This window comes from Buteo buteo, chromosome 2, assembly GCF_964188355.1.
Source record: "Buteo buteo chromosome 2, bButBut1.hap1.1, whole genome shotgun sequence".
Taxonomy (NCBI): domain Eukaryota; kingdom Metazoa; phylum Chordata; class Aves; order Accipitriformes; family Accipitridae; genus Buteo; species Buteo buteo.
The window spans coordinates 69,596,294-69,620,671 of NC_134172.1; the positions used below are offsets into that span (position 1 = coordinate 69,596,294).

General features: G+C 35.9%; 1 protein-coding gene across 1 annotated transcript; it reads left to right on the forward strand.

Annotated features, from left to right (window-relative positions):
• The first annotated feature begins 7,302 nt into the window (after positions 1–7,302).
• Positions 7,303–24,373, forward strand: LOC142026031 (translocating chain-associated membrane protein 1-like 1). The gene is made up of 11 exons (XM_075018792.1): positions 7,303–7,538; positions 12,656–12,716; positions 15,176–15,294; positions 16,160–16,276; positions 16,360–16,418; positions 17,205–17,289; positions 17,602–17,672; positions 17,757–17,861; positions 19,986–20,129; positions 20,969–21,129; positions 23,618–24,373. Exons 1-11 carry the CDS (start codon positions 7,419–7,421, stop codon positions 23,689–23,691), a joined length of 1,116 nt encoding a protein of 371 aa, XP_074874893.1. The 5' UTR covers positions 7,303–7,418; the 3' UTR covers positions 23,692–24,373.
• Positions 24,374–24,378: the final 5 nt, after the last annotated feature.

Consider the following 24,378-nt stretch of genomic DNA (forward strand, 5'->3'; position numbering starts at 1 on the left):
GCAGTCTAAATAATTCTGGAAACCCTGTCAGCTTGGCTGTGAGTTGTAACAACATAGCTTCACAAACCAGGTTGCATGGTGCTTATTTGTGATACACACAGATTTTGCTGTCAAAGTTCCGATTTAGGTCTTAAGTAACACTTTTTTTTGCTCTGTTGAAAGCCCTGCAGACTTTCATAGCCTTCAGTCTGGCAAAGGTAATCATGTATGACTACTAATAAATGATCACAGCTCATTGTTCTCATTATAGTAGATTTATAAAGGCCTGGCTGAGCATCATTGCTGGCTTACCTTCTTTTATTGTGTAGATCGGATTGCAGTGGAGTTTTTCAAAGACCAGACTGGATAAAGTCATGAGCAACCTGGTCTAACATAACAACTTTATCATGCTTTGAGTAGGAGGTTGGCCTAGACAATTTTTGAGGCCCCTTTCAGCCTGAATGTTTCTATGATTTGAAAATAGTATATATTTTTGTTTGTCTACTAATGCAGTCTAAAACTTTCTTAAAGTTTGGCTGAAGTAAGCCTGAAACACTTATGTTTTTTTCTAGCTATGAAGTGAAAGAATAGTTCTAACCTGTGCTTTCATTCTTATTTATGTTTTGGTGGCACTTTTTAGTTATTCAGAAAGAATGTAATACAATAAAGAATTTACTTTATCAGCAGAGTGGGGGGAACATATAGAGAAAAATAGTTATTCACAAACTACTACCAATTATTGGATCGTTGTGCAGTCTCCATCTATTATATTGGTAATTACTCCAGACTTTCAACCTGCCTCTAGTACAGATGTACATACTGTATTTGAAGATATACTTATTCTTCCTTTATTAGCCAGTCATTTACAAATTTGGAAAATAAGTATAAAGTGCAACTTTTTGTTTCTTTGTTTTACTGGTACATTATTAACCCATCAGGAAGGAAAGGGAAATGGTTATGATGAGGATAGGCTCATACCAATGACAATAAATACTTTTACAAAATAAAATGCATATGTGAAGTGTTTTCTGGAAACATTTTAAGAGAGTTTAGCTTAAATTTTCCCTTAAATCTGCCCCAGACATGGCCAAAAATGTAAAAGCCTGGAAACCGAAGTCACTAATTTACTATCATTATCCAAACTGTAGAAAAAGCACATATTGCTCTGACAATATAATATTAAATAGAAGTGTTCACATTTTCTAGTTTCTAGAATGTAATTTCTGAGATAACACTTTTTAATATAATACTTTTAATCAGTTGGTGATCTTGAAAGCTGCTCCAGAGATACCATCTCCATTCCAAAAGGGGAATGCACATTACAATAGAAACAACACGTAAGTCCATGTATGTGGAAATAGTTGATTAAAGATTTATATTGCATATATCAGTTGATTAAATTATTCCCATTTAAATGAGGTAAACATAAATGCTGTAATACAATGCAAGTTTAGTGCCAAGCAGATATATATGAAATGCACTAAACATGAAAACAGGGGTTTACAACTAGTATAAACAAACATACAGGTTTCTGGGGGTTTTTTAAATGTATGTAAAAGTAGATTCTATTCAGACAAGAATTCGACAGTATCTGAGGAATCTACTTACTACATTAAATAGCAAAATCCTTTTAAACTCCATTTTTCTTCAGCTATGTGGACCTCTAAAATACCTTAGAAAGAACAGCCCAACTAATACTAACAAACAGAGGCTTTCAGCATAAATATGAGAAATTTAAGCATTTAGACATCAAAAACATCTTCATGCCACTCTACAATAGTAAGATAACATTTTTCAGGTTTTATAAATAGCAATTTTTGACTGAAAGATTTTACTGAAACTCCAATAAGAATGGCGTTTTTCTTGTTACCTGAAAGCTCATTCCAACACTACATCTTTTTAACTGTACAGTCAATATAGTACTAGAAAGTAAATCAGAAAATAATTTTATATCAAAACTATAATATGGGTTTTCTACATAACCATGCCCCAAACCAGTCGTTCTACTTCTAATTCACTACCTCCCCCTTCTAGAAAATATTTCATGCCATGACAAAAAAATTAACTACATTTGATTTTCTAAATACAGTCTTACAAACCGGTTTGTAATCACTTCATCACCTAATAAACACCCTTCAAAACAAAGAAGTGATACTAGACTGCAACCGGATTTTCAGCCTGAAAGGAGGAACCAGTCTCAGAATGAAACAAAAGGTTTCATAAAACCATAGAGATGTAGGAGCTTGTATTCAATGTACGATCTCTTAAGAATGCACTACTACTTTAATGTATGCAGCAGTTGTTCCACCTGCTCTGCAAGCAGAAAATTTATTTGCTTAATAGAGTCTAAATAAAAACTGCAATCAGTCACCACAGAAATTGCACATCATTACATAACAGCCAGTAATTGATTACCAGATGCAGCCATTGAACTGGATTTCTACTTTCGTTTTTCACAGAATAGAAAGATAGCTTTTCACTCTTACATGCTACCTAAAGTCTAGTACCTGTTCCTTTCCTGCCTTTCTTAAGGCTCTACAATCATCATTCAATTACATACTATAGTAAAATGACTTCAACTGCTGCTTAATTGTAAAAGTTTTTTTCATGTATGGTTCCCATTGAGAATTTTAATTATAGGGCAGAGGCACAAATCCATACTTGCTTTGCTTCCCCTGTCCCAATTATATGACCTACCCTGTACGTTCCTAACACAGTTTTCTTTTTTTCAGAGATAGCAGAGTGTCAAGAAATAGACAGATTGTTCTCAAACTGTAGCACAGAATCTTCAGAATTCACTATTGTACATTTGATGCTACAAATGTTATCCCCTTTTCGCACAGTTCCATTTCGGTAAAACTGGGAACTTATGCAAAGACTAAATCCCAAGTTTTAATTCTTACAAAATAGAAGCCTGCTTTGTAGTAGTTTATGAAGAGAAAAGAGAAGCAAGAAATACCATACAGAAACATATCAATCATTCATCTAGAGTCCTTTCTGTAAAAATGACTGGACAATATACTTTAGAGGAAAGTCCAAAACTACTTCTTGGTATGAAAAATTATAGTGTGACAGAAAAACTCCCTTCTTAGATCATCTGATGATTCCTTTATACCCAAATAGACAATGATTAATAGGCTCTTGTAACTTTAATCTCAGTTACTACTGTTTAACTAGATGTTGTTGGGGGGGTTGTTTGGGTTGGGAGTTTTTTATATATATTTTGTTGCTACTGGATCTTTTTTTGCTTGTCATTAAATGCCATTTGTTCTGTTGTATTTAAGTTTTGCTTTTAGGTAAAGAATAAGTGAAAACATCTGAAATATGTATCTTGCACTTTGTTTTACTTCATATCTGTCATTATCCTTCTCAAATTAAGGTAGAACCCTTTATGGCCCATAAACTGGAAGTCAATTAGCTTTAGGAAGATTCTGCACAGCCAAAATGCTTAGCATAAAGAGAATGTTTTACAAACATATACACTGGAAACCCCAATCTTTTTGTACTTAGCCTTGTAAAACCTGTGTCTTAAGAACAGACAGACAGCAAAACAGGCTCAAACACCTCAATCCCTCACCCTCAAGTATTCCTGGGCCCAGAACAAATCAAGGAAGATCATCCTCACTTCGGTCACACCCAGGTGATACTTCCTTTACTGTTTGCCATGTGACTGTAGCTGAGGACTGCAGAGAAATCACCTATAGATTCTAACCTGCAAGTCAAGCAGAACACAAAGCAAGAACCTCTGGCAGTTCAAAATTTGCCTGGAAGTTTGCCCGACACTGTCATTCCAATGGCTTTTGCCCCAATCTGACTTTTATAATGCTTTACTGTACACATCTCTTCTGTTTTTCCCAGTTTATCCTTTCCTAAGTTATCTCTCCTCCACCATCCCAAAGTCCCAAAAGAACACAATGAATGTGTTTCGATGCCATTGCACTGCTTACGGGGTATCGTTCTTCCCCAGAGTGAATCTGTCTTATCTACTTGATCCTAAATTCTGTTAGATGGAGTCTCTGTGCTATTCTGCATTCATACAATGTCCAATAAAATAATAAAAAAATAAATAATGAAAAAATCCCAATCTTTGATGGTCTTTTAACACACAAAAGGAAATCATATAGCCAATGTATTTGCCTTTTGATTTTTAAACTGTGTTTACTTACCCCAAGACAACGACTGGATCTTTTTTCTTCTCTGAATTTACTCAAATTCGGAATTAGCTTATCTTGTTTAACTGAAGCATAAAATAAAGGAGTCATTCTTAGCTATTTCTGTGTAGTCAAGCAGATCTCTGGTTGCTTTCTACAACTCTGCAAAAGACATTAATTTCATTTTGCTTTTTATACAGAAGAACAACAAAACAACAAAACTTAATAGCAGACTAAATATTAAATCCTATGCAGTTGTTTTCAACCTAGGTGGCTAGTGGGACATAATTTTCTAATTTTCTGTTTAATTCCTTGACTAAATACATAACCATGTACATAACCGTAACATGACAAACCAACAGCAAGGTGGAAATCTTTTCTTAACTGGAGGCTATGGTTTTTTGTTTTGTTTACTTTTTTACTAGAAAAAGCAACTATGAAAATAAGAATAGCTATGGTTGCTAAGTTCGTTTGTTTAAAGGATAGGACAATGGATATGACACAGTGGGATTTATGAGAAAGGGGACTACATATAAAACAGAAACTGTAGAATCAGAGATTAAAAAACCCCTTTGTGTCTTTAAACCTGGGATTTAGAGCTTAAATAACAGACACAGAATTATAGACCACACAGGAAAGTAGGTGGCCAGAAAAATAAGTGGGTTGTCCTCATGTAGGTCCATCCAGTTATCTCACTTTCCAAACATTAGATAATCTAAATTCTGAAGAGATACATGAGAAAATTAAGTGTAAGTAATAGAAGTATGGGGTTTCACTGGTCTCTTTTTATACACATGTACACTGCTTTAAGAAATAGTTTATTTACTTTCCAAAGACATAGTTCAGCACACTAGAGTTTTATCAAAAAATTGTATCACACACATAGTAAGTAAAAGGGGACACTTCACTACCTTAACATGATGCTGTCATGAGGAGAGGAGGAAAAACAGAACCTGACCACAGGGTTCTAAAGAGTAAAATTGTGGTCTGCAACATCACACCTTTTTTTTTTTTTTTTCCCTTGCCTCCTACACACAATGTTTTACTGCAAAAATAGGTTCAAGCTTTTTGTTAATTGAAATAGTCAGTTTAGACAACTGTGGTCTTCTCCTGAGCATACAGCATCTGTCTGTACTAAAAAATTAAGCTAGTGTATATAGAAGAGCAGAAGTCACTGAATATCTCTTGAAGCATGCACTTGAACACTAGTTTAATATTACTATAAATTATCGTATTTGATTTTCTCATTGTAACTCATGCTCTAAATCTTCCAAGTCTTGTAGCTAGCAAATCTACCTCAAGATTAATTTTGCTGATAGTGTCATTAATAGATTAATTATGCATCTTAAATTTGAGTAATGTATTAAATCTTACCTTGTCCTAAAGAAAGCATGCATCTATGTAAGCGAGTAACAAATCATAGAAGTTATCTGCTCTTAAATTGCTTTAGTTTTGTTTAAAAATAAAAACTCAATGTTACTTGTTTGGAACTTAAGCAAGTATAAGAGTTGAAATTTATGCTGAGAGCAAAATTATCTGCAAAGCTACAAATGTAGAAGCTATACAAGCATAGAACAATTCTTAAAGCCCTACAGCCTACTGTAGTAGGCTGATCTTCTAGAGTACTGATCTTCTAGAAAACCATATTCCCAGACAATGAAAATCTAAACTATCTTGCTCACTCTGATATAGTCCCAAAAGAATGTTATCAGTTGTATCAGATTAGTATGTTCTGGGTTACAAAATGATGTTCCAAGTTCCTGTTTCTTGTTTCCCATTCCTATTCAGCATTATGTGCCCCTTTTTCTAATGTGTTCCAGGAAGAAATGAAACTGAAACTGTTTTGAATCACAGTTAATTGTCAGTCAGGATTATTTTTATAGCTTTAAGAAAAGAAACAAGAAGCAGCAATTATGCTAAACAATTATGAAATTCTTTCAATTTTGTTGTTTCTTTTCTTGTAAAAAAAAAAGAAACCAGTCATGATTTGTAAACAACTTATTACAAGTATTTAATTTTTAAATCCTCTTTTCAGCTGAGAAAAACAACATGCATAGCAGTTGCTTCCCAAATAGCACATGTGCTCTGCAGCAATTCTTAATTTCAAACATAAAAGCCAGTTTCTGAATATATTAGCCTGAAACTCAAAATAAGGGTGGGAAAAGGAGTATGAGCATAGTAGCCAAACTCAATGACTAAGCAGAACATTTAACAGAAAGCAAATTCAGGCATACTAAAAAATAGTTTCAGTGAGCATTAAATATTTAATAATCAACATGTAGCAAAACTACTTTACAGCTGAACTGTATTTTATGTCATATTTGGCAACTGGATCCAGGTGGATCCTCTCTTCACTGCAATCAGCTGAGGCCACACTCAGTACAGCAGGAGAGACACCCGGCTGCCAGATGGGACCTCATTTTTATTTTCTCTTCCAACCCTGTTCTCTGGGATGCCATGCCACCCTCTGGCCTTCACCCTTTCCTTTGTTGACATTTTTTTGATAAATGGGTATGGTTTTCCCCCCGAATTCCAGCTAGATAGCCAAATGCCCACGTTTTTAGGATTGCAAAGCACCCTGAATCCCCTTTCTCTCCATTTTAATGGGGAAAAAAAAGAAAAGGGGAGTTTCTCAACAGTTTCTCCCCTTTTGTCTAGCCGCAGGTGAGAGATCCCGGCTGAACTCTAGAAGGGGATGATAAGGAGCCGCTTCCCCCCACCTAGGCGGGCCGCAGTCCTGGGACACGTGAAGAGAGCAGACCGACCAACGTGCCTCGTAGGCTGTACGAGAACGGAGCTACCTGGCCGCCACTGGAGCTGTGGCGAGCATAGCCTACACAGAGGCCAGACCGGACCGAACGGAACCAAAGACGGGGGCTCCACTGGGCCTCTGCCGGCGACAAGCTCCTCAGCGCCCAGCCCGCCTCTGGCACGAACCAAACCCCGCCCACTAAGGTCCGCAGCGGCCGTCAGAGCGAGCCCCACCCACCCGCGTATGGGATTGGCAGGAACAGTGTCACTCAGACCGGACTCCCTCTCCCGCCGCAAGTGCCCAACTGCCTTCGAAGCACCACCTCCTTAGAAACAGCTCTTCCAGGCCGCCTACCGATTAGTTACCAGGACTGCCAATCATAAGCGCTCTTAAGTTTGATTGGCTGGAACTTGAAAGGGGGTGGGCCTTTTAGGGCCGGTGGTGTTTACCGTGCGTGAGGTAGCGGCTGTTGGGGTGTAGGGAGAGGTACCACTCCTCTCGGTGGGGCTGCCCGGGCCTGGGAGCTGTCAACCGCCATGAGGTTCCGCAGGAAAATCAGGAGCCCGGCGGTGCTAAGCCATGAGTTCATCATTCAGAACCATGCTGATGCTGCATCCTTCCTGGTGATGGCCCTCTTGCTGGGGCTCTTAGCGGAGGTACTGGGCGGGGTGAGGGGGCCGGTGGTTGCCGAGTCGAGCAGCACCTGGTCCTGCTGTGGGGCAGCTGCGGTGCCCTCGGCTTCCCGCTCTGGAGCTTCCCCAGGACGTCCCTCCGTTCGCTTCAGCCTCGCTGCCAAGCAGCTCTGCTCTACCCCCTCCGGCTCGGTCTGCCTTTTCCCTTCTTCCTTGCAGGGTTATGTCCTCGTTTCTTCTCTGCCCCGAGGTCTAACTCCTGAGGTGACCCTGTGCTCGGGCACCCTCCTCTCCATGTCTCGGCTGCGTGCCGCGTGCAGCAAGTTTCGTTTCTTTTCTGTCCTGCCCCAGCTCACGTACTCCCCAGTGCCTTCTCTACTGAGTTGTCTTGGCCAGCTCCCGCTCTCACTATGCAACCCCCTCTTAGCCTCTTCTGTCAGATTGCTGCTCTTGTCTTTTTCTGGTCCGGTTTTCCTTCATCTCTGCATATGTTTCATTCCTAGCACCCTCCCATAAGGTCCCTTTTACTCAGTTCCAGTCTCCTGAGTTACAAAGCTCCTCAGGCCCCCTTTGCTCAAAGCAGAGTCGTTTTATGTCTCTTTGTTGTGCCTATTTACTCCCCCCGCCCCCCGGTTCAAAAGTCCAAGCGGTAAAGCAGTTAGGAACACTTATAAAGAGGGTTTCAGTCTCTCATGATTTGAGCATGCTTAACTAGATGGCAGTTAAAAACTGCTGGTCGCCCTTTTGCACCACTGCTCAGCCCATTGCTGTCATTGGCTCAGCTCCCGAGCGATGGATAATCTGAAGAAAAATGTGGGATTAGACAGTCTCAGCCCAACTTCTGAATTCCTCTTTGCCTTTGTATTTGAAAGTTATTATAAAGCTTATTTCCATGTGCAAGCTGCTTATTAGTTTCTGGGGTGATGGATTAGGTATCTCTCTTGGGCATCTTTTCCCCACTTTTGGGACAAAAGCCTTGTATGTGTCTGTGTTGCTATGTGAATATTTTATGTTGGTGTAGAGTATGGGATAAGGCTTGGTGCATAGAGTTTAAATTCTGGATAGACAACTTAAATACTTTCCTGAACTATTACTGTTATTACAACTTAAATACTTTACTGAAATATTTCAATGTTTCCCATCAGTTGGATAACATTAAAAATCTGATCATTTTAAATTAAAAGTACTGCTAAATTCTGAGAAAATATTACATGTAGATGTTCTGTGGTGTTGGGGTTTTGGGGGGCTTTTTTTTTTTTATATATCTTGAGCCACTTCTGAAAACATTAAGGATACTGGACAGAAATAGAGAAAGCAGTTGTGATGGTCAGATAATTTCCTTCTAAATGGTGGACAAATGCAGTGTTGAGGTATAATAAGTTGTGTCGTCTATGGAGGAGTATGTCATAAAACTTAATATATTAAATGCGGAACTCAGTTTGGGGATTAAAATAATAGCTAGGAGCTTGACAACTCAGGTGATGAAGGCTTTGAGAAAGAAAGTAAATATCTGCACCTGGGATTAAGTAAACCCTGTTTGGGATCCCAAATGGAACTTTTTATGTATCTTTATATATGGTACCTTTAAAAAGATACTGCTCTGTGTCCTTTTGCTGTTAAAAAAAATTATGTTTTCTGGAGTTCCATCTCTGAATTCCATTTGTCTTAACTCAGGCTTTCTATACACCATAGAAGTTGTATTTCTGTAACTCTGCAGGTATTGGAAAGGACTGTGCAGCTCCCCTGGGGTGAGCTTTATTCTTTTGATTAAGGTGATTTCATTTAGAGGAAAAAGAGTGAGTTAGTTACACCCAAGGATAATTAGCAAATTATCTCATTTCTAGTCAGCGTAATTCTAAAAGTTCAAATGCAGACAAGACTCTAGTGTAGCTTGTGATAGGCTTTTATTGTGCTTGTTTGAATATATACTATTATACTGCCTATTGTATAATTTAAACATCAGCATCTCCTTTTTGATGCAAAAGTTACTTTTCTGATTGTGACACCTTTGCATTTATTATGCAGAGGAACAGTGGTGCTATGTAACAGGTTAGACCTCTGTATTATACCTCTGCCTCATTCACTGAAGAAACCATACCAGTTATTTGAATAAAATCTATATTTCTGTTGTTCACTGTCTAGGTCTTACACCACTTTTATAATGGGTAATCCAGTCTGCCAAACAAACAAAAATACTGATGTTTTTCCAGTAAATTTTGGTGACATTTATCATGATTCTATATTGAGTGCTTCATAAGTGTTACTGAACTTGTCTACACAGCTGTTATGTCGATTTTCTTTTGGTCTTGATTTCCTTTCTGTAGTAAAGTAGAATTATTTTTAGGTTTTAAGTTTGAAGCACTGAAGGGCAGCTTTTTGTTGTTGTTGTTGTTAAATCAGTGCTTTTCACAGCATTTTATGCTTACTGTAACTTCAGATGCATCTGTCAATGGCAGATTTCCTAATCTAGCCCATGGTACCATAGGTTATACACTAATAAGCTAAAGAATGTGTAAACGAAACTTTTCAGTTCACTACCTATTGAATGATTTGCTTGGGCTTACATAGTACTATAGTAAACACAGGGTTTTCTTTTCGAGGTGGCATGGCATTCAATTGCCCATATCCATGAGACCATCCAAAAAACAAGTAGTATGTTAAAATTATGTAAGGTTGTTTATGCACCTTAATTGTACTTTCCCATACCTTAACTTTGCTCATTATTATGAGGTCTATAGATGCGTGTAAGGAGATTTACTCTGATTATAACATACTGAAAAGTGGCAGTTAAATTTTAGTGTGTTAACTGTTATTTTCTTTCTTCTTCCTTATCTGAGAATATTTATAGTCTTTTATGTGCCCAATCCTACTCCTTTTCTTGACAACAAAGTGGGCCTTCGTCTTCTAAAGAAACCTTTCTTTTAGTCTTTGTGGTTCTCTTTAATCTTCTAGTATCATCTTGGAGTGTTTCATATGATTTCTTTCTTTCTAGAACAATTTACATCATCTTTGTATCTGCGGCTATCTTACCACAGAATACCACTTAATAGGGCTCCCATACTTCCAGCAGAGGGAAATGCTTGTAGTATTACATTGTATGCTTCATGGGCAAACAGAAAACCTAACTTGCTGGGCTCTAGCAAAGATTCTTACCACACTCTTCTCCCAAAGAGCACAAAAATAAGCACTTATTCTCAGGAAAACTCCCTAATGAAGGGGTCTGCTTGAAGCTACATGGTGCTGCCTGAATGCCCTTCTACAAGGGAGACTGTTGCTGTGGGTCCTGAGTGATGACTTACTGAAAGCAAGCATGTTTGTTTTAGTTAGGTGCCGATGACATCCATACCTATGTTACTATGTGTATTTTTCCCCGTCTCTCCAGGAGCAGTTGGCAATGAATTTTTCGCACTCTCATTCCATGAACACTTTAAGTTGGTATTGATGCTCTGGCTGCTTATTCTCCCCATCAAGGACGCAAAAGAACTTCTGTAGCTGAGCAGTGCAGCATATTAGGAAATTTATCTGTGTTAAGATTAATAGGGTTTTCTCCTCATTCCTGTTTTGCTGGATCAGTTTTAACTTGTATAATTTTCCTGTCCAATTCACCACACCACTGCTTTTGATGGCACAAGTGTGGGACAGAGACAAGAAGCAACTAGCAGTAAAGAGAAAGGCAGGATTGCTCCTTTTGATGTTAGTGCTGGCTTACAAAAGGTTAAATTGTTTGTAGAATTGCAGTGTCTGAAAGTCAATTTTGTATGCCAGAAAAATTGGTACTTTCATTTTCCTTAATGAGACTTCCTCTTAAAAGCACTCCAGTATTATGACTTCTCTACTGCTTAATTTCACAGGTGCACTGCCAGTGTACTTAAGCAATTTGCCTTCTCCCTTTTCTTGCTACAGAGGATCTTCTTTTGCATTGTTGTACCTCTTGCTTACTTTGTAGCTGGATAAATTAGTGCTTGTTTTATATAGCCCCAAATGTTGTTAGTTACACTTCCAGAAATTAGATGGTGTGACATCTGAGGAAAACAGCTTTCGTGTTTTTTAGTTTATATTTATTTGTTTTAAGTCATATCTATGAAGATCAGTTTAAGAGAAAGCACAAAAGATACAAGAATGTACTGTTACATCAGTCTTCAGATTATACCTGTTGTACTTGTCTGATTTATGAACTAGATAACTGAGTGCTTGCAAACATAATAAATGTACTTGCTATTGGCAGTGTAGGATGTAATTCCATGTTGTGTTTTTTCTGCAGCAAAGAAACCAATTTTGTTGTTGGGTTTTTTTTTTCCCTTCCACTTATGTCCCTGTGTTATAGCTTACCACTCTTCAGTTACATCAGCATAACTGTTTGTTTTTGAAGATGTGCAAACCAGATGATGAAATGTTTTCAACTAAACTAAGCAAATATATTTACCTCTTACCACTTGGCTGTAGGGTCATACAGTAATCCACATTATAAACAGTTCCATTGTTACAACTAAGGGCTAAATATACTGCAACATGGGAATGGGAAGGCATTTTGAAGAGGGATGGCTGAAAGTGTTGGGGGCTTTTTGTTAGGTTGTTTTTTAAATAAACTATTTTTTGCCACTGGAGAAAAAGTAACAATAGAAGTATACCATTGGTTACTTTGATTGTACTGTAATTTTTAGAAAATGCTTGATTTATCATACAAGAAATTGGTGGATCTTATCATTCTACTATGATGTTTTGATACTCTATTTACTTATATGAACACTTAACCAGAATGTCACTTTTTTTAATACCTTGCAAAGTTAGGTGAAACTTTCCATCTGATTTAATCTAGAGAGTCTTTTAACTTTTGAAATAAATGAAAGCCATTTACACTTCTAAACACTTTAAAATGTTATTTAGTAGAGTTAGAGAGTAATTTGATCCTTAGCTAAAAGGACATAATTCAAGTCCTGACCCTATGCAGCAAATGTTAAAGGATCTGCAACAAGGTGAGCCTCCACATTTGTGGGAGATGAATAACACTTTCGGGACCAATTTGATTCAAATCATGTGTGGGAGAACATTTGTTGATGGCATAATCTCCTAGTTTTGGGTGTTTATAGTCTAGCTTTTTTGCAAAATCTGATACTTTTTCCTTGTTTCTTTTTGAATTTCAGGACCCAGCGAAGAGCACCATCGTCTTTATTGCTGTGCAGTACAATGTCACCTATACCATTGGTGAGATTAAATCGAATCTATTTTTTTTTCTTGTAATGTAAGAGCTCAACTATTAAAAATTACTCTTTTTCTTCCCCCCTCAAGACTTCAATTCACTTCACTTTTATAATGTAGTAGAACTCTCATATTTGTCCGTCTGCTTTTGGATTTACTAATACTGTATTCACTGAAACTTTCTAGTATTTTCTCTGTTGCTTGTGAATAATACTGGGTTATTTTTCCTGTAGTTAACACTGCTATTTACTTGCATTTTGATGTGAGAAGCATGCATTCTTTCCAGTTTTTGATACAATCAACAGGAGTTATCAAGTAACAGAATATTTTGGTAATCTTCTATGTATCTGTTGCTTATTCATGATTTCTTGTATGTCATTAGTAATAGATTTGTGGTTTATATTTCAAAAATATCACATTATTATTCTCAAGTAACTGATGTTGCTGATTCAGTCATGCTTTTAAATAACAAAGAGAGACAGTACTGATTCTTTTTTTTTTTCCCCAAAAAATATTTACTTTTTTTTAATCTTTTGTACCTGCTGCACTATATACAGGAGTGGTAAGCAGCTAATGGAATTTCCTTATTTGATAACTTAATTTGATAACTTTCAATTCTTTCCAGGAATTAACCTGCACATTGTCTTGGAAAAAATAGGTACTGTGGTAGAATTATTCCAGATGGGGAACTAAGGTCCAGAGAAATTAACAAAAATCTAGGACTTTCGTTCTAATCTTGACTTCCAAACTTCAGACCTCAATGCTATGACCGTTTGAAATAATGTAGCACTGACTGCATTTAGTATGTTCAAAATAGTGGATTGATCAACATTGCAGTAATGAATATATATTCTTTTTTGCAAATGCTTTCTGAGATGATTTATGTTGAACACTTGAGATGTACACAGTCAGTGGGCTTCTGTTTTACTGATATTTGAGCAGCATCAAGTAGAAATCTCCTGTAGCGGAGATAAAAGTAAAATCCATGTGTCAGTTACCAAGATGCCTGTGATGTGACTTCTTCATAGTGTTTGGTGCATGAATATGTGTGTATGTATGTGCGTATATATATATACATACAATGGAATGAACAAGGTATAGCTTCCCTTAGTTTTAATAGGAGGTGTGGATGAGTTCTGTACAAGCAATTTTGAGGTCTCAACTCTGACCCTCTGAAAACAATGAATATATTACTAGTGAAGGTCCATTTGGGGGGGGGGGGAAAGTGCTAGGAACTAGGAAGATAGAGCATTTGCTATGCGATTACTTGTTCATTGATTATATCACAAGCTGCTTTCAAACATGGAAGTAGGACATGTTACACTTAGAGTTACATGGATGTCCTGTGCATTAGGACCTTAAGGTACCATTCATGTTACAGGAAGCAGTAATTGCTCCCTTGACACCTTCTAGCCTAGTTTCCTTTAGGAAAAAAAAAAAGTTGTTTGACGTCTGTATTTCTGCTGTTTTGCATTTGGACAACACAAAGTTTTTGACAAAGGGTAGAAGTCTTAAAGATAACAGAATTCCTTGATATTTATGAAAAGTGGCAGCTATATAAATGAGACATCCAAGTTACTGCCCCCTCTTAAGTGAAAGCAGAAGAATATAAATGTTAGACATGCTAGCCTGTAAATCAGGATGTGTGGCTCTTGATGAGTTGCAGTACAAGTTCTTTCTTTTCCATTGCAGTCTCAGATGCATAAAGAAACGTGAGGTGGTTGTAATGGGTCATTGTGGGCCAAAGGAGAGACTTTCCTACAAAATAAGGCTTCCTTAGGTCTACTGCTGCTGATGCATGCTTTTTAAATTGAATTTCATTTATAAGTTCTCCCACACTTAAACATGGTAAATACAAACATTTGAAGTACTTTTTTAACAATGTGAATGTTCTCTTTTTTTTTTTTTTTTTTTTAGCAATTTTGTTTTTGATTTATTGGAATGTATTACTAATCCTGGGGAAGTTGTTACTTGCTGATGTGTTGAACTACTAGGGTTCCTTGCTATATAGTTTCTTTTTTCCTACATATAGTCATGCTTCTTATGATGGAATCTCATTTGGTCTTTACCAAAGTATAGAGGATAGGGTGTTGGTGTGTCTGGGGTGTTGTTGTTTTGTTTTTTCTTCTTTCTTTTTCTTTTAAAATTTTTTTTCAATTTATTTTTTGATGGCCTAGACGAAAGAAGTGGATTGAAGCTACGGTTCAGTGTATACTGCTCTCAATACTTTGTTCTAGTCTTAGACCTGTGTCATTGTATCAAAGGAAAAGAAGTTTCAAGTTATCTAATAGGGCATAAAAAATGATTTTCAAAAACGTAAAACTTGTAACTAGTATCCTGTATCAATTTAACATAACTTGCAAGAACAATGGTCACTGCTGCCCTTTTTCAGTTGCACAAAGTACTCCTTCATAAGAATGTAAAAATACACACTTCGGGGTTTTGTTTGTTTGTTTGTTTTTTAGATGACAACAGTGAGCAGTTTCATTTTTATGACTATGGTCCAAAAGACTTTGCCACAATCTTCTTCTACATGCTTGTAGCTATTAATCTGCATGCTGTAATCCAGGAGTACATATTAGATGTAAGTTTATTACTGGGATATAACTTATTTTATAAACATGTTATTTTTAGCCATCAGCTGCTGAGAGTTTTTCTTCAAGTTAAGTGTAAGCTGTGGTACAAGGAATGGTTTAGCGTTTAGAAGCCCTGTGGTGATCAACCCTTTTGTTTTTTGACAAAAATGTGACTAGACTTTGGTTTAGTGGTGGACTTGGTAGTGTTAGGTTAATGGTTGGACTTTATGATCTTAAGGGTCTTTTCCAGCCTGAATGATTCTATAATATTTTTATAGTGATATTTCCTCAATTTATTAATGGTATAAACCACTGAATCTTTCTTTCAATCAATATAACTTATATTTTTCTGTAAAAACAGACATTAAATGTTCATGCCCTACTAGAAATATCTGTGAATGAGGTCTGCTGCATTAGATTCATAAGCTATATTCAGAAGATCAAAAATGAAAATTAATACAGTGATAGATTTCTGTTTGTCAGCTGAGCTTCATCTTAAAGAGGGAGCTCACACTTCATTGTGTGCTCTTTTATACCAGTTGCAAAGTAAACTGAATTTATTAAAGCCATTGTGAAGACCATCTATTATTGAAGAGTCTTAGAATGTCTTCACAAATAGGGCATCTAAGCCACAGAAGCTCAAATGGTTTTTGAGTGTACAAAGAGATTTGATAGTGGCAAGTCTTACTGAAGCTAATTGTCATACAAAGTGCTGATCAAGGTCTTAAATAGTGGGAGCTATGTATTTTGATTGAGGAATGGGAGATTTAGGAAGAAAAAAAAATAGAAAAAATAATTCAGGAGTGAACACTAACTCCCAAATAGTTTTCTTGTTTTAGAAATTACATTTATTGATCTGCTTTTTGTTTCTAGAAAATTAATAGACGTCTGCATTTGTCAAAAACAAAGCACAGCAAATTCAATGAATCAGGACAGCTAGCGTTTTTCGACTTGTTTTCATTTATATGGGGAGCAAGTATTTTGAATGCAGTAAGTAACTATTTGCTGTTTTTACCTAAAAAATAGACTTCAAGTATTAAGAAGGTCCTTAAATCAATGGCCTTTTTCTTTAGGAAGAATTCATGATGAACCCAACCTCACTCTGGAAAGATTATCCCCATTCTCGTATGCTGTAAGTGTTCTATTTTCAATTTGAAAAAATCTGGTACTTCACTGAATAGTTTTCCACCCCAAATTTTAGGGAAGCACTAATAAGATAGTGACATTGGTACCTTGTAAGAATGGCAACTAGATGAAAATACTTTCTTCAGTTTGAAAACTACCAGCTGTTTTATCCAAAGGTAGTTTTTGATGAATTTAACATCTGTCCAAGAGATACTTACATGTGTTCTTAGCTTTCTTTAACTTAATTATGGTAGCTGAGTTAAAGTGAAAGTGTTTGCAAGATAGGATATATACTAGGACTGCTGAACTATTTCACACTAAAGAAGCATGTTTGTCGGAGACTGAATTTTCAAATTAGAGGGGATTTATAGCTTGATTTTTTTCTTTCTTTTTTTTTTTTAATTAAGATGACTTACAAAATTGTTGGTTTGATCCGCCCATCCCCCCTGGCCTCCATTTTTCTCTAGCAAGAGTATGATAAAGGGAAGGGGGATAATACGCATATTTTAGGAAGGGAGTTCCACTGCTCACAAGATAAACTGTTTCGGTGTGTTGGGTTTTTTGTTGTTTTTTCTTTCCTACTGTCTCAAAAGGCAATTCAGGACTTGCTATCAAGAAGATTATGGATGCTAATTCAAAAATTAGTTGTTTTGTATTTGAGGTTTGTGTGATTATGGAATCATAAACTATAATGAGTCAGAATTAATTTAAGAAAATGAAATAAAATCTTCTATCTCATGTTGAAAGCTTAAACTCATCACCTTGTGTCTTCTTAACCTGAATTATTGTTTAGTTTTCAGGTAAAATTCTTCTATATTTGCCAGATAGCCTATTGGCTTCACGCACTGCTGGAACTGTACTTCCAAAGGATCCGAAAGGTATGGAGAGAAGTTGTCAATACAGTTAATTAAATATATATTCTTTCCAATTATTCATATTAATATTTTAGCTACATAAATATCTACATAATCTTTTTTGTATATTAAGTTATTTATATACTATTTCTATATTAATTGCTTGCATTTCCTATCTAATTTAGTCCAGGTGGTCTGTAGCTTTTGATTCAGATAGTCTTTCCAGAAATTTGTACAGTAGTGTGAAAAATAACCAAACCTGATCAATTGTATTATTTTTCTTCAGAAAATATAGTTAAACTGTAACAGCATTTATTATAATTTCTCTAATTTTAGGAAGATATTCCAAGGCAGCTATGTTATATTTGCCTTTACATTGCTCATATCTCTGGTGCCTATATATTAAAGTAAGTATTTGCATGCCCATTTTGAATAGATAGATGTATTTTCTTCATAATTTCATTAAAATTCCTAACTTTTCTGTTTTATAGTTTGCAGCGTTTGGGGCTAATTCTGATGGTACCTCACTATTTAGTGGAACTCATTTTTCATGCCTCACGTCTTTTCTACTTCAGTGATGAAAACAAGCAAAAAGGGTAAATCTTGCATTTGTTAATTAAAAGGCAGAACTTTGCTTAATAATTGCGTATAAATGGATTTGCATGTATGTAAAGGTACTCGGGTAGCAAATATCACTTGTTCTATGTCCAGTATTACCTGCTTTGACTCCACAAGCAAGTTATTGTCATTACATAGAGTCAAGGAAGCAAACACACCAGTTCATGATCATCATCATAAGGTTTTGCTGAGGCTTTTGCTGAAGTCCCATCTCAGATATCTGTGTATTGGCTTCTGATTCTGTAAGTTGCTGTTTGCTTAAATGTTCATAAACTTTGTATGTAGGCACATCCATTTTTAAAAATGGTTAATCAAAGAAGTAATGAAAGGAGCATTCCCTATAAGTTCTTGCAGGTGTCTCTCCTTTTGTTAAGGTGAGAAAGGGACAACAGAGAAGGTAATGTCTCAAAACGTGTAGTTGATGTCTTGAATTATACATCTCTTGATTAAGATTCTCAAGTATTCTGAGAATTAATGAGTATAAAAGTAACGCATTTGAGAATGGAAGGAGATGGGGAACTGAGATATTTTAACTGAGGCATGCTAGGAAGGATAGGATACATTTCACCATTTGAATGTGAAGACTTTTGAAGGTTCCAGTTTGAATAAAGCAGCCTTGTCCCATTTATGTGTTCTTGTCTCTTATTCTTTCTTCCTTTTCTGAGCGACTGCCCAACTGGAAGATATTATCGTGAAAGCCTTGCTTTCTTTCATGCAGTCCCTTATATATAGGTAGCCTCCCTTGAGGCCGTGTAATACTGCTGCTCTTTCTGATCTTTTCACAAGGTTCATCTGTGGTACTCCCTTAAACTAATGTTTTAAATAGGTATACTGAATGTTCTTTGCAAAAAATCAATGTTTACTGATGGAAATAGTGAAAGTGCAAGACAGTTTATCTTTCACTTGTATGTCATACTTAATTGTGAGGTTTTTGGAGCTATGAGATTATCTGCTTTTCATTATATGCCATCCAAAACCATGAAGGTTAAATATACTGATTAGGAGAACATATTTTCCTGTCTTATGAAGATTCTAATGGTCAGATAAGCAACTATGTCTGTCTTTGGCTGGAAATCAGTTATCCCATGTGCAACATTACCACAGTTTAAATAACTGGAAATGGAAATTGGTTTTCATAGCTGATGAATTGCAGAAGTATTTGGGGCATTTTATTTCTATTATAACATGTAGCACTTATAATGTGAACTGTAGAAGCAACACAATGTCAAATACTAGGTATTTTTCCTAGCTTAGAATTTATTGTTTCTTCTTACAGTTTCACATCCAGACATTGTAGCTTTCTTCACACCCTTCTCCAAAAAAAGATTTTTGAGAAGAGTTGCTTTTTAAGCAGTCTTGCTTATACTGTGAGAGATTTAAAGTATGTTTTCTTTAAGTTTGAAATCAGTTGAACGAGCTGGATTTTTTTTTTAGTGGAAATTTTGGAAAGATTTTTTTTCACATTGGTAGTGTCTCTTTTAATCCATTCATCAGTCAAGGATATGAAGTCTTTTTCCTATAGAAATCTTTATGTAATGGCAGTAATAATTAATTTGGAAAATTGATATTGTTGTCAGCTTAATAAAACTGTTCTTCAGGGGTTTTTTTCCATATCCTGTAGTAAAAACTTCTAGATGCTGAAAATTTGCAGGATGGCATCTCTGTTATCTATAAAGTGAAATAATTGTCATTTGTTACTTATTAGCTATCTGATTACCTTTTTGTTCTATAAACATCTGGCTGTTAAAAATTGCATATATTTTCTTGACCTTCCAACTGTTTAATAAATGTATATTATACCTTTAGCATCAGCTTTCTGGCTTTATAGCATCACCATTACTTATAAATGGCTTACAGCATGAATGCCAGCTTGAGATGCATCTTTTTACTTCATTGTACTTTCTAGTCAAAAGACTGTGTAATGAGGCAGGACTGAATGTTTGCCGATGACCAAGTTTTTCTGTAATTATTGGTCCCCTCCGTGGACATTTCCCTATCGTTGCTGAGAGAATTTTAATGAAAAGTTCTTTGTATGTTTAACTTTATTGAAAAGAAATGGACTAAAAGGGGAAAGCACATTAATTTCAATATTTTGTTTTCAGATTTACCGTTTGGGCTCTACTTTTCGTAATGGTGCGTCTTTTGACCCTAACTTTATCTGTTCTCACATTTGGATTTGGTCTGGCAAGAGCAGAGAATCCAGGTTTTTCCATAGCAGATGGAAACTTCAATGTACTCCCTGTGAGGTATAACAAGGCTAGTAGACATTCATGCTTGTATAATGTGGCATTTCAAAATATCTTTTAATAAAACAATCCAGAATGATAATGTGTTTTGAAGAATTTCCCTGGGTGCTGCTTTTCTCTTATTTTTAAGGGAAGGGAAATTTTGTTCTCTTTTCTATCTTCTTTTCACAAAAGTAGTAGAATAGGATTTATGGGAAATAGAAAAACAAGAAAGAAAAAAGAAACTTTTTAAATTAATTGTTGATAATCATCCAAAAAGCCTGGGTTAATCATCTCGTTAAACTTTTTTTTCCCCTATGTCTATACCGGACATAGTATCATTTGGTGATATTAATACCCATAATTTTTTAACTATTTGTTTGGTGCCTTCCTAAAATATTGTTTTGTATATCTTTTACTCTTGCCTGTTAATTTTAAAATGTTATTACTTTTGTGGCATAAGCTCATCACTTTGACATTCACCCTTATAACTTAATGCCTGTAATCAAGTGTGTGGGAAGGATTTTGAATCTACATGATTTTTCATTTATAGATTGCTTGGCAGAAGAGGCCTCAGTGACACAATTTCCTATCGGCCATTGAAAGCTATGGTCATAACTCCTTGATAAACCTGTTTGCTTCTAGCAATATACTTAGATACGATTTCCATTCACTTCTTGTGTTACACACCTTGTCTTGGGTAAAGCCTTCTGATACGTCTGGTTTCCTATGGTAGGAAGATTTTACTTGTTTTGATAGCAGACTTCTGGAGAAAAAATAAAATAGGTACGGATTTGCAGTCTATTAATGGTTAACTGAAACTTTTATCTAACTGTCTCCAAAATCTCAAATCTTATTAGGATTGGCTGCCTGGTTGCTGTTTGTCTAACACAGGCCTGGATGATGTGGAAATTTATAAATTTTCAGCTGAAGAAATGGAGAGAGCATGTTAAGAACCAGATTCCAAAGAAAAAAGTAACTAACACGAAGAACAAACGAACAAAAAAGGAACCAAACAGAGGTCAGTGGTGTAATATTTTTTTTCAGTTATTTCTAGGCCAAATGCTTTTATACCAGATGTATCAGCTTATATCATTCCTTTCCGTAAAAGAGCAAAAACATCTGTCTCCTGACATGCAGAGAATATAGATAGTATTATACCTCCTTCAAACATTAGGGCATGTTCTTCTCTAATTCCATATTGCTAACAGGACAGCACGCAGAGTGCTAACTGTATGAAGTGTTAGCCCTGGGTAATTTTCAGGATTATTCACTGAACTCTATGTTAATCTAAATGCAAGGAATATTTCATGAAACTGGGCTTAATGATTCTAGGGTTTTCTTCCAGTTTTCAATCAGTCTTTTACAATACTGCTAAAAATTTTTTTGATTTAACATCATTAAAAAAAAAAGTATCATCCAAAATCCCTACTGTATTTTTTAAGTTCTGCTTTTATTATGTTTCAAACCATTAAAATTATGTTTGTTCTTCTATATAAAGACACATCACGCAACAAACATCAAACCCACTGGAAAAGAACTCCAAAGGAGCATCATAGTAGCTGGCAAAAGACAACTAATGGAGAAGGGCTTTTAATTAAATGACGTTGTATAATTTCCAAATTCCAATGTTATATCAATTTTAAGTGAGTTAAATAGGAGTTATGAAGATTTGGTAGAGTGAAATTTCATGTTCTTGTTAGCATGCATATATATATATATATATATATATAAAAAAAACACTCAATAGGGTTACGTATGAAACACTGGGAATCAATTCTGAGATTTGGGTAGAGCTTTGAAAAATGCAGTTTCTTGGGAATTTTACCACAGGCTGGCTCTCTTTCTGAAGTTGATCTTTCTGTATTAGTTCTTACTAAGAGGGGTTGAAGCTCTTCGCATTCAGAGATTACTAGCTGAGTCAGCATTGGCTGAAACCAGTTGGAAGATTCTAGGCCATTAGGGTGCTCATGACATTGTTTTTCTTTAGCATTCCAGAGCAGTCTTTCTGTTTTGAATGTAACTGCAGATGCCTTTTTTCTTTTTTTTCTTTCTCTAGTCTTGCAGATCCTTCTCTCCTTTCCAGATGAATAACTTCATTGCTTTTCTGTGTTGTTTTATGAAATTAGCACAATTCTTAAGTTCCCAAGATGATTACAGTTTAGAGTAGCAGAAGTGACACTGTGTTTGACTTCATGTTTGCTTCAATTGAGTATAACAAAGAATAGCACAGGCATTATACCTCTCTGACTGCATATGTGGAAAGATGTACATTGTTTATCAGTTTATCTTATTTCTAATTGCAAAAGTATTCACACTTGTAGAAATATTCTGAAGGGGAGCTTGGGTTCTACTGAAGCCAGTAGTTTTGTTGCAGGCATTAGCCGTAAGTCATTTCTTTAGTCTATTTGAAGGTAAATAGAATCCTTTTGTCCTCCAGCTCTTAAGATGAAATTCAGACTTGTTTGCAGTTAATGTGTCTTTACAGTGGTAGGCATGATTTGCATAGGATCCCAACACTATAGGAAAAGAATATATATTTGAGGTTGTTAGGTATGGAGAGCTGTGTAGCCAAAATAATCCAGATTATGCCATTTTTACTATAAATGCCAGATTTAATTGGCAAAAGAAGGACTAGAAGTGTACAGTAAATCCTTCATATGTTGCTTTGTTCCATCTATCCTGTTGCAGCTTCTCTTCATGCTGTGGCCTGAGCTTCTTAAGCTAATGACAGACAAAGTTAGTAAGTGTGAAATAGCAGACTGTCTAGGATAGCACATGCCATACTGGTGTAATACTAACAATTCTTTAAAATAGGAAAAAAAACCCCTAAGGAATCAGTAAAAGTTATTTAAGAAATAATGAACAACTAAACTAAGATCCTGGTTAAAGGGTAAGGGGAGAGACTAACTACCACCTAGCTCAAAAAATGTCTGATAGGAGACACCACAGAGTTCTAAAATCTTAAGTTTTGAGCAGGTCAATAGCAAACTACTCTTTGCTGTTTCTCATAACATAAGAATAGACAATTTTAATGTAGTAGCATATTTAAAACTAACACAAGAGAGAGATAAAATACAGAGAAATAATTTTTGCAAAAGTATGGATTAAGATTTAATTCCTGGGGTTCAGTCTGTCAGTGGCTAATAAAACAATGGTCTAAAGGCAAGTTAGACCTTAGGAAATCACTAAGGTTCCCCTGGAACCTGAAAGAAATTATGTTGGTAGGACAACTCTGTATTTGCCCCATTTTTAATACTACTCATGAAGCATTGTTCATTCCTGGAGATAGGATGCTAGACTTAGAAGCAACTTTTGTCTGATTCCTGCTCATATCAACTTTGTATAGTCAAAGTTCTTAAACATTTTATGTACTTGACTCCAAGTTAATTTCAACTGAAGCAAATGCTTAAGCTGCCTCCCCCCCCCCCCGCCCCGATCTACTTTCTATATGTTTTAAAGTGAAGCAAAATTGTGTTTGTTTACTATACTTTAATTTAAAATTACAGCTACCTTTGTCAATGGAGCAGCAAAATCAGAATGCGGAGCGTCGCCAAGAATAAGAAAATCAAAACCAGTATGAGAATACAAGCTAGTATCAGAAGACAACATTTGACAGAAGACTGTGACTTAAAAAACTGACACTGCAAAGCTATTATTTGGATGTCTTATTATTTCAATAGACACTATCAGGTTATATTTTTAAAGTATTTTTGTTAATAACCCTACATTTATGACAAGATCGTCTTTGATCTACCTTAACCCGGTAGTCATCTTAGCTTTAATAATGAAAACACATTAATTGGTTTGAACTTCTGGTTCTGTGATCAGAAGTTATTACATTTCTGTAATTTTTGCATTACAGGTGCTTCAGAAGAATAAGTTATCTGTCTATTCATTTGTGTTTACAAAATCAAAATTCTGTACCAAAAAGATCTTATCATGTCTGTGTTTCCTCCACTCTTCCCTCCCCAAGACTTTTTTCTTTATTCATCTTACATGGAGTAAGAGGTATATCTGAAGTAGCCTGGTAAAAAAGCAAAAATTGTTCTATACCCGATTTCTCTTTAAAAATTACAGATTTAGAGAGAGGGCAAATTCTGACAGGACATCACTAGTCATCTTTCAGTATAAAGGTGAGACTAATGTTTAGTAAAGATGCAAATTGTGTGCCTTGGGAAAAACGCTAGACTGCCTGTTGGATTTTGCAGTGGATTGTACTGTCTTGTATGGGGCAGGGGGAATAAAAATAGCTGATTAATGTGTTATA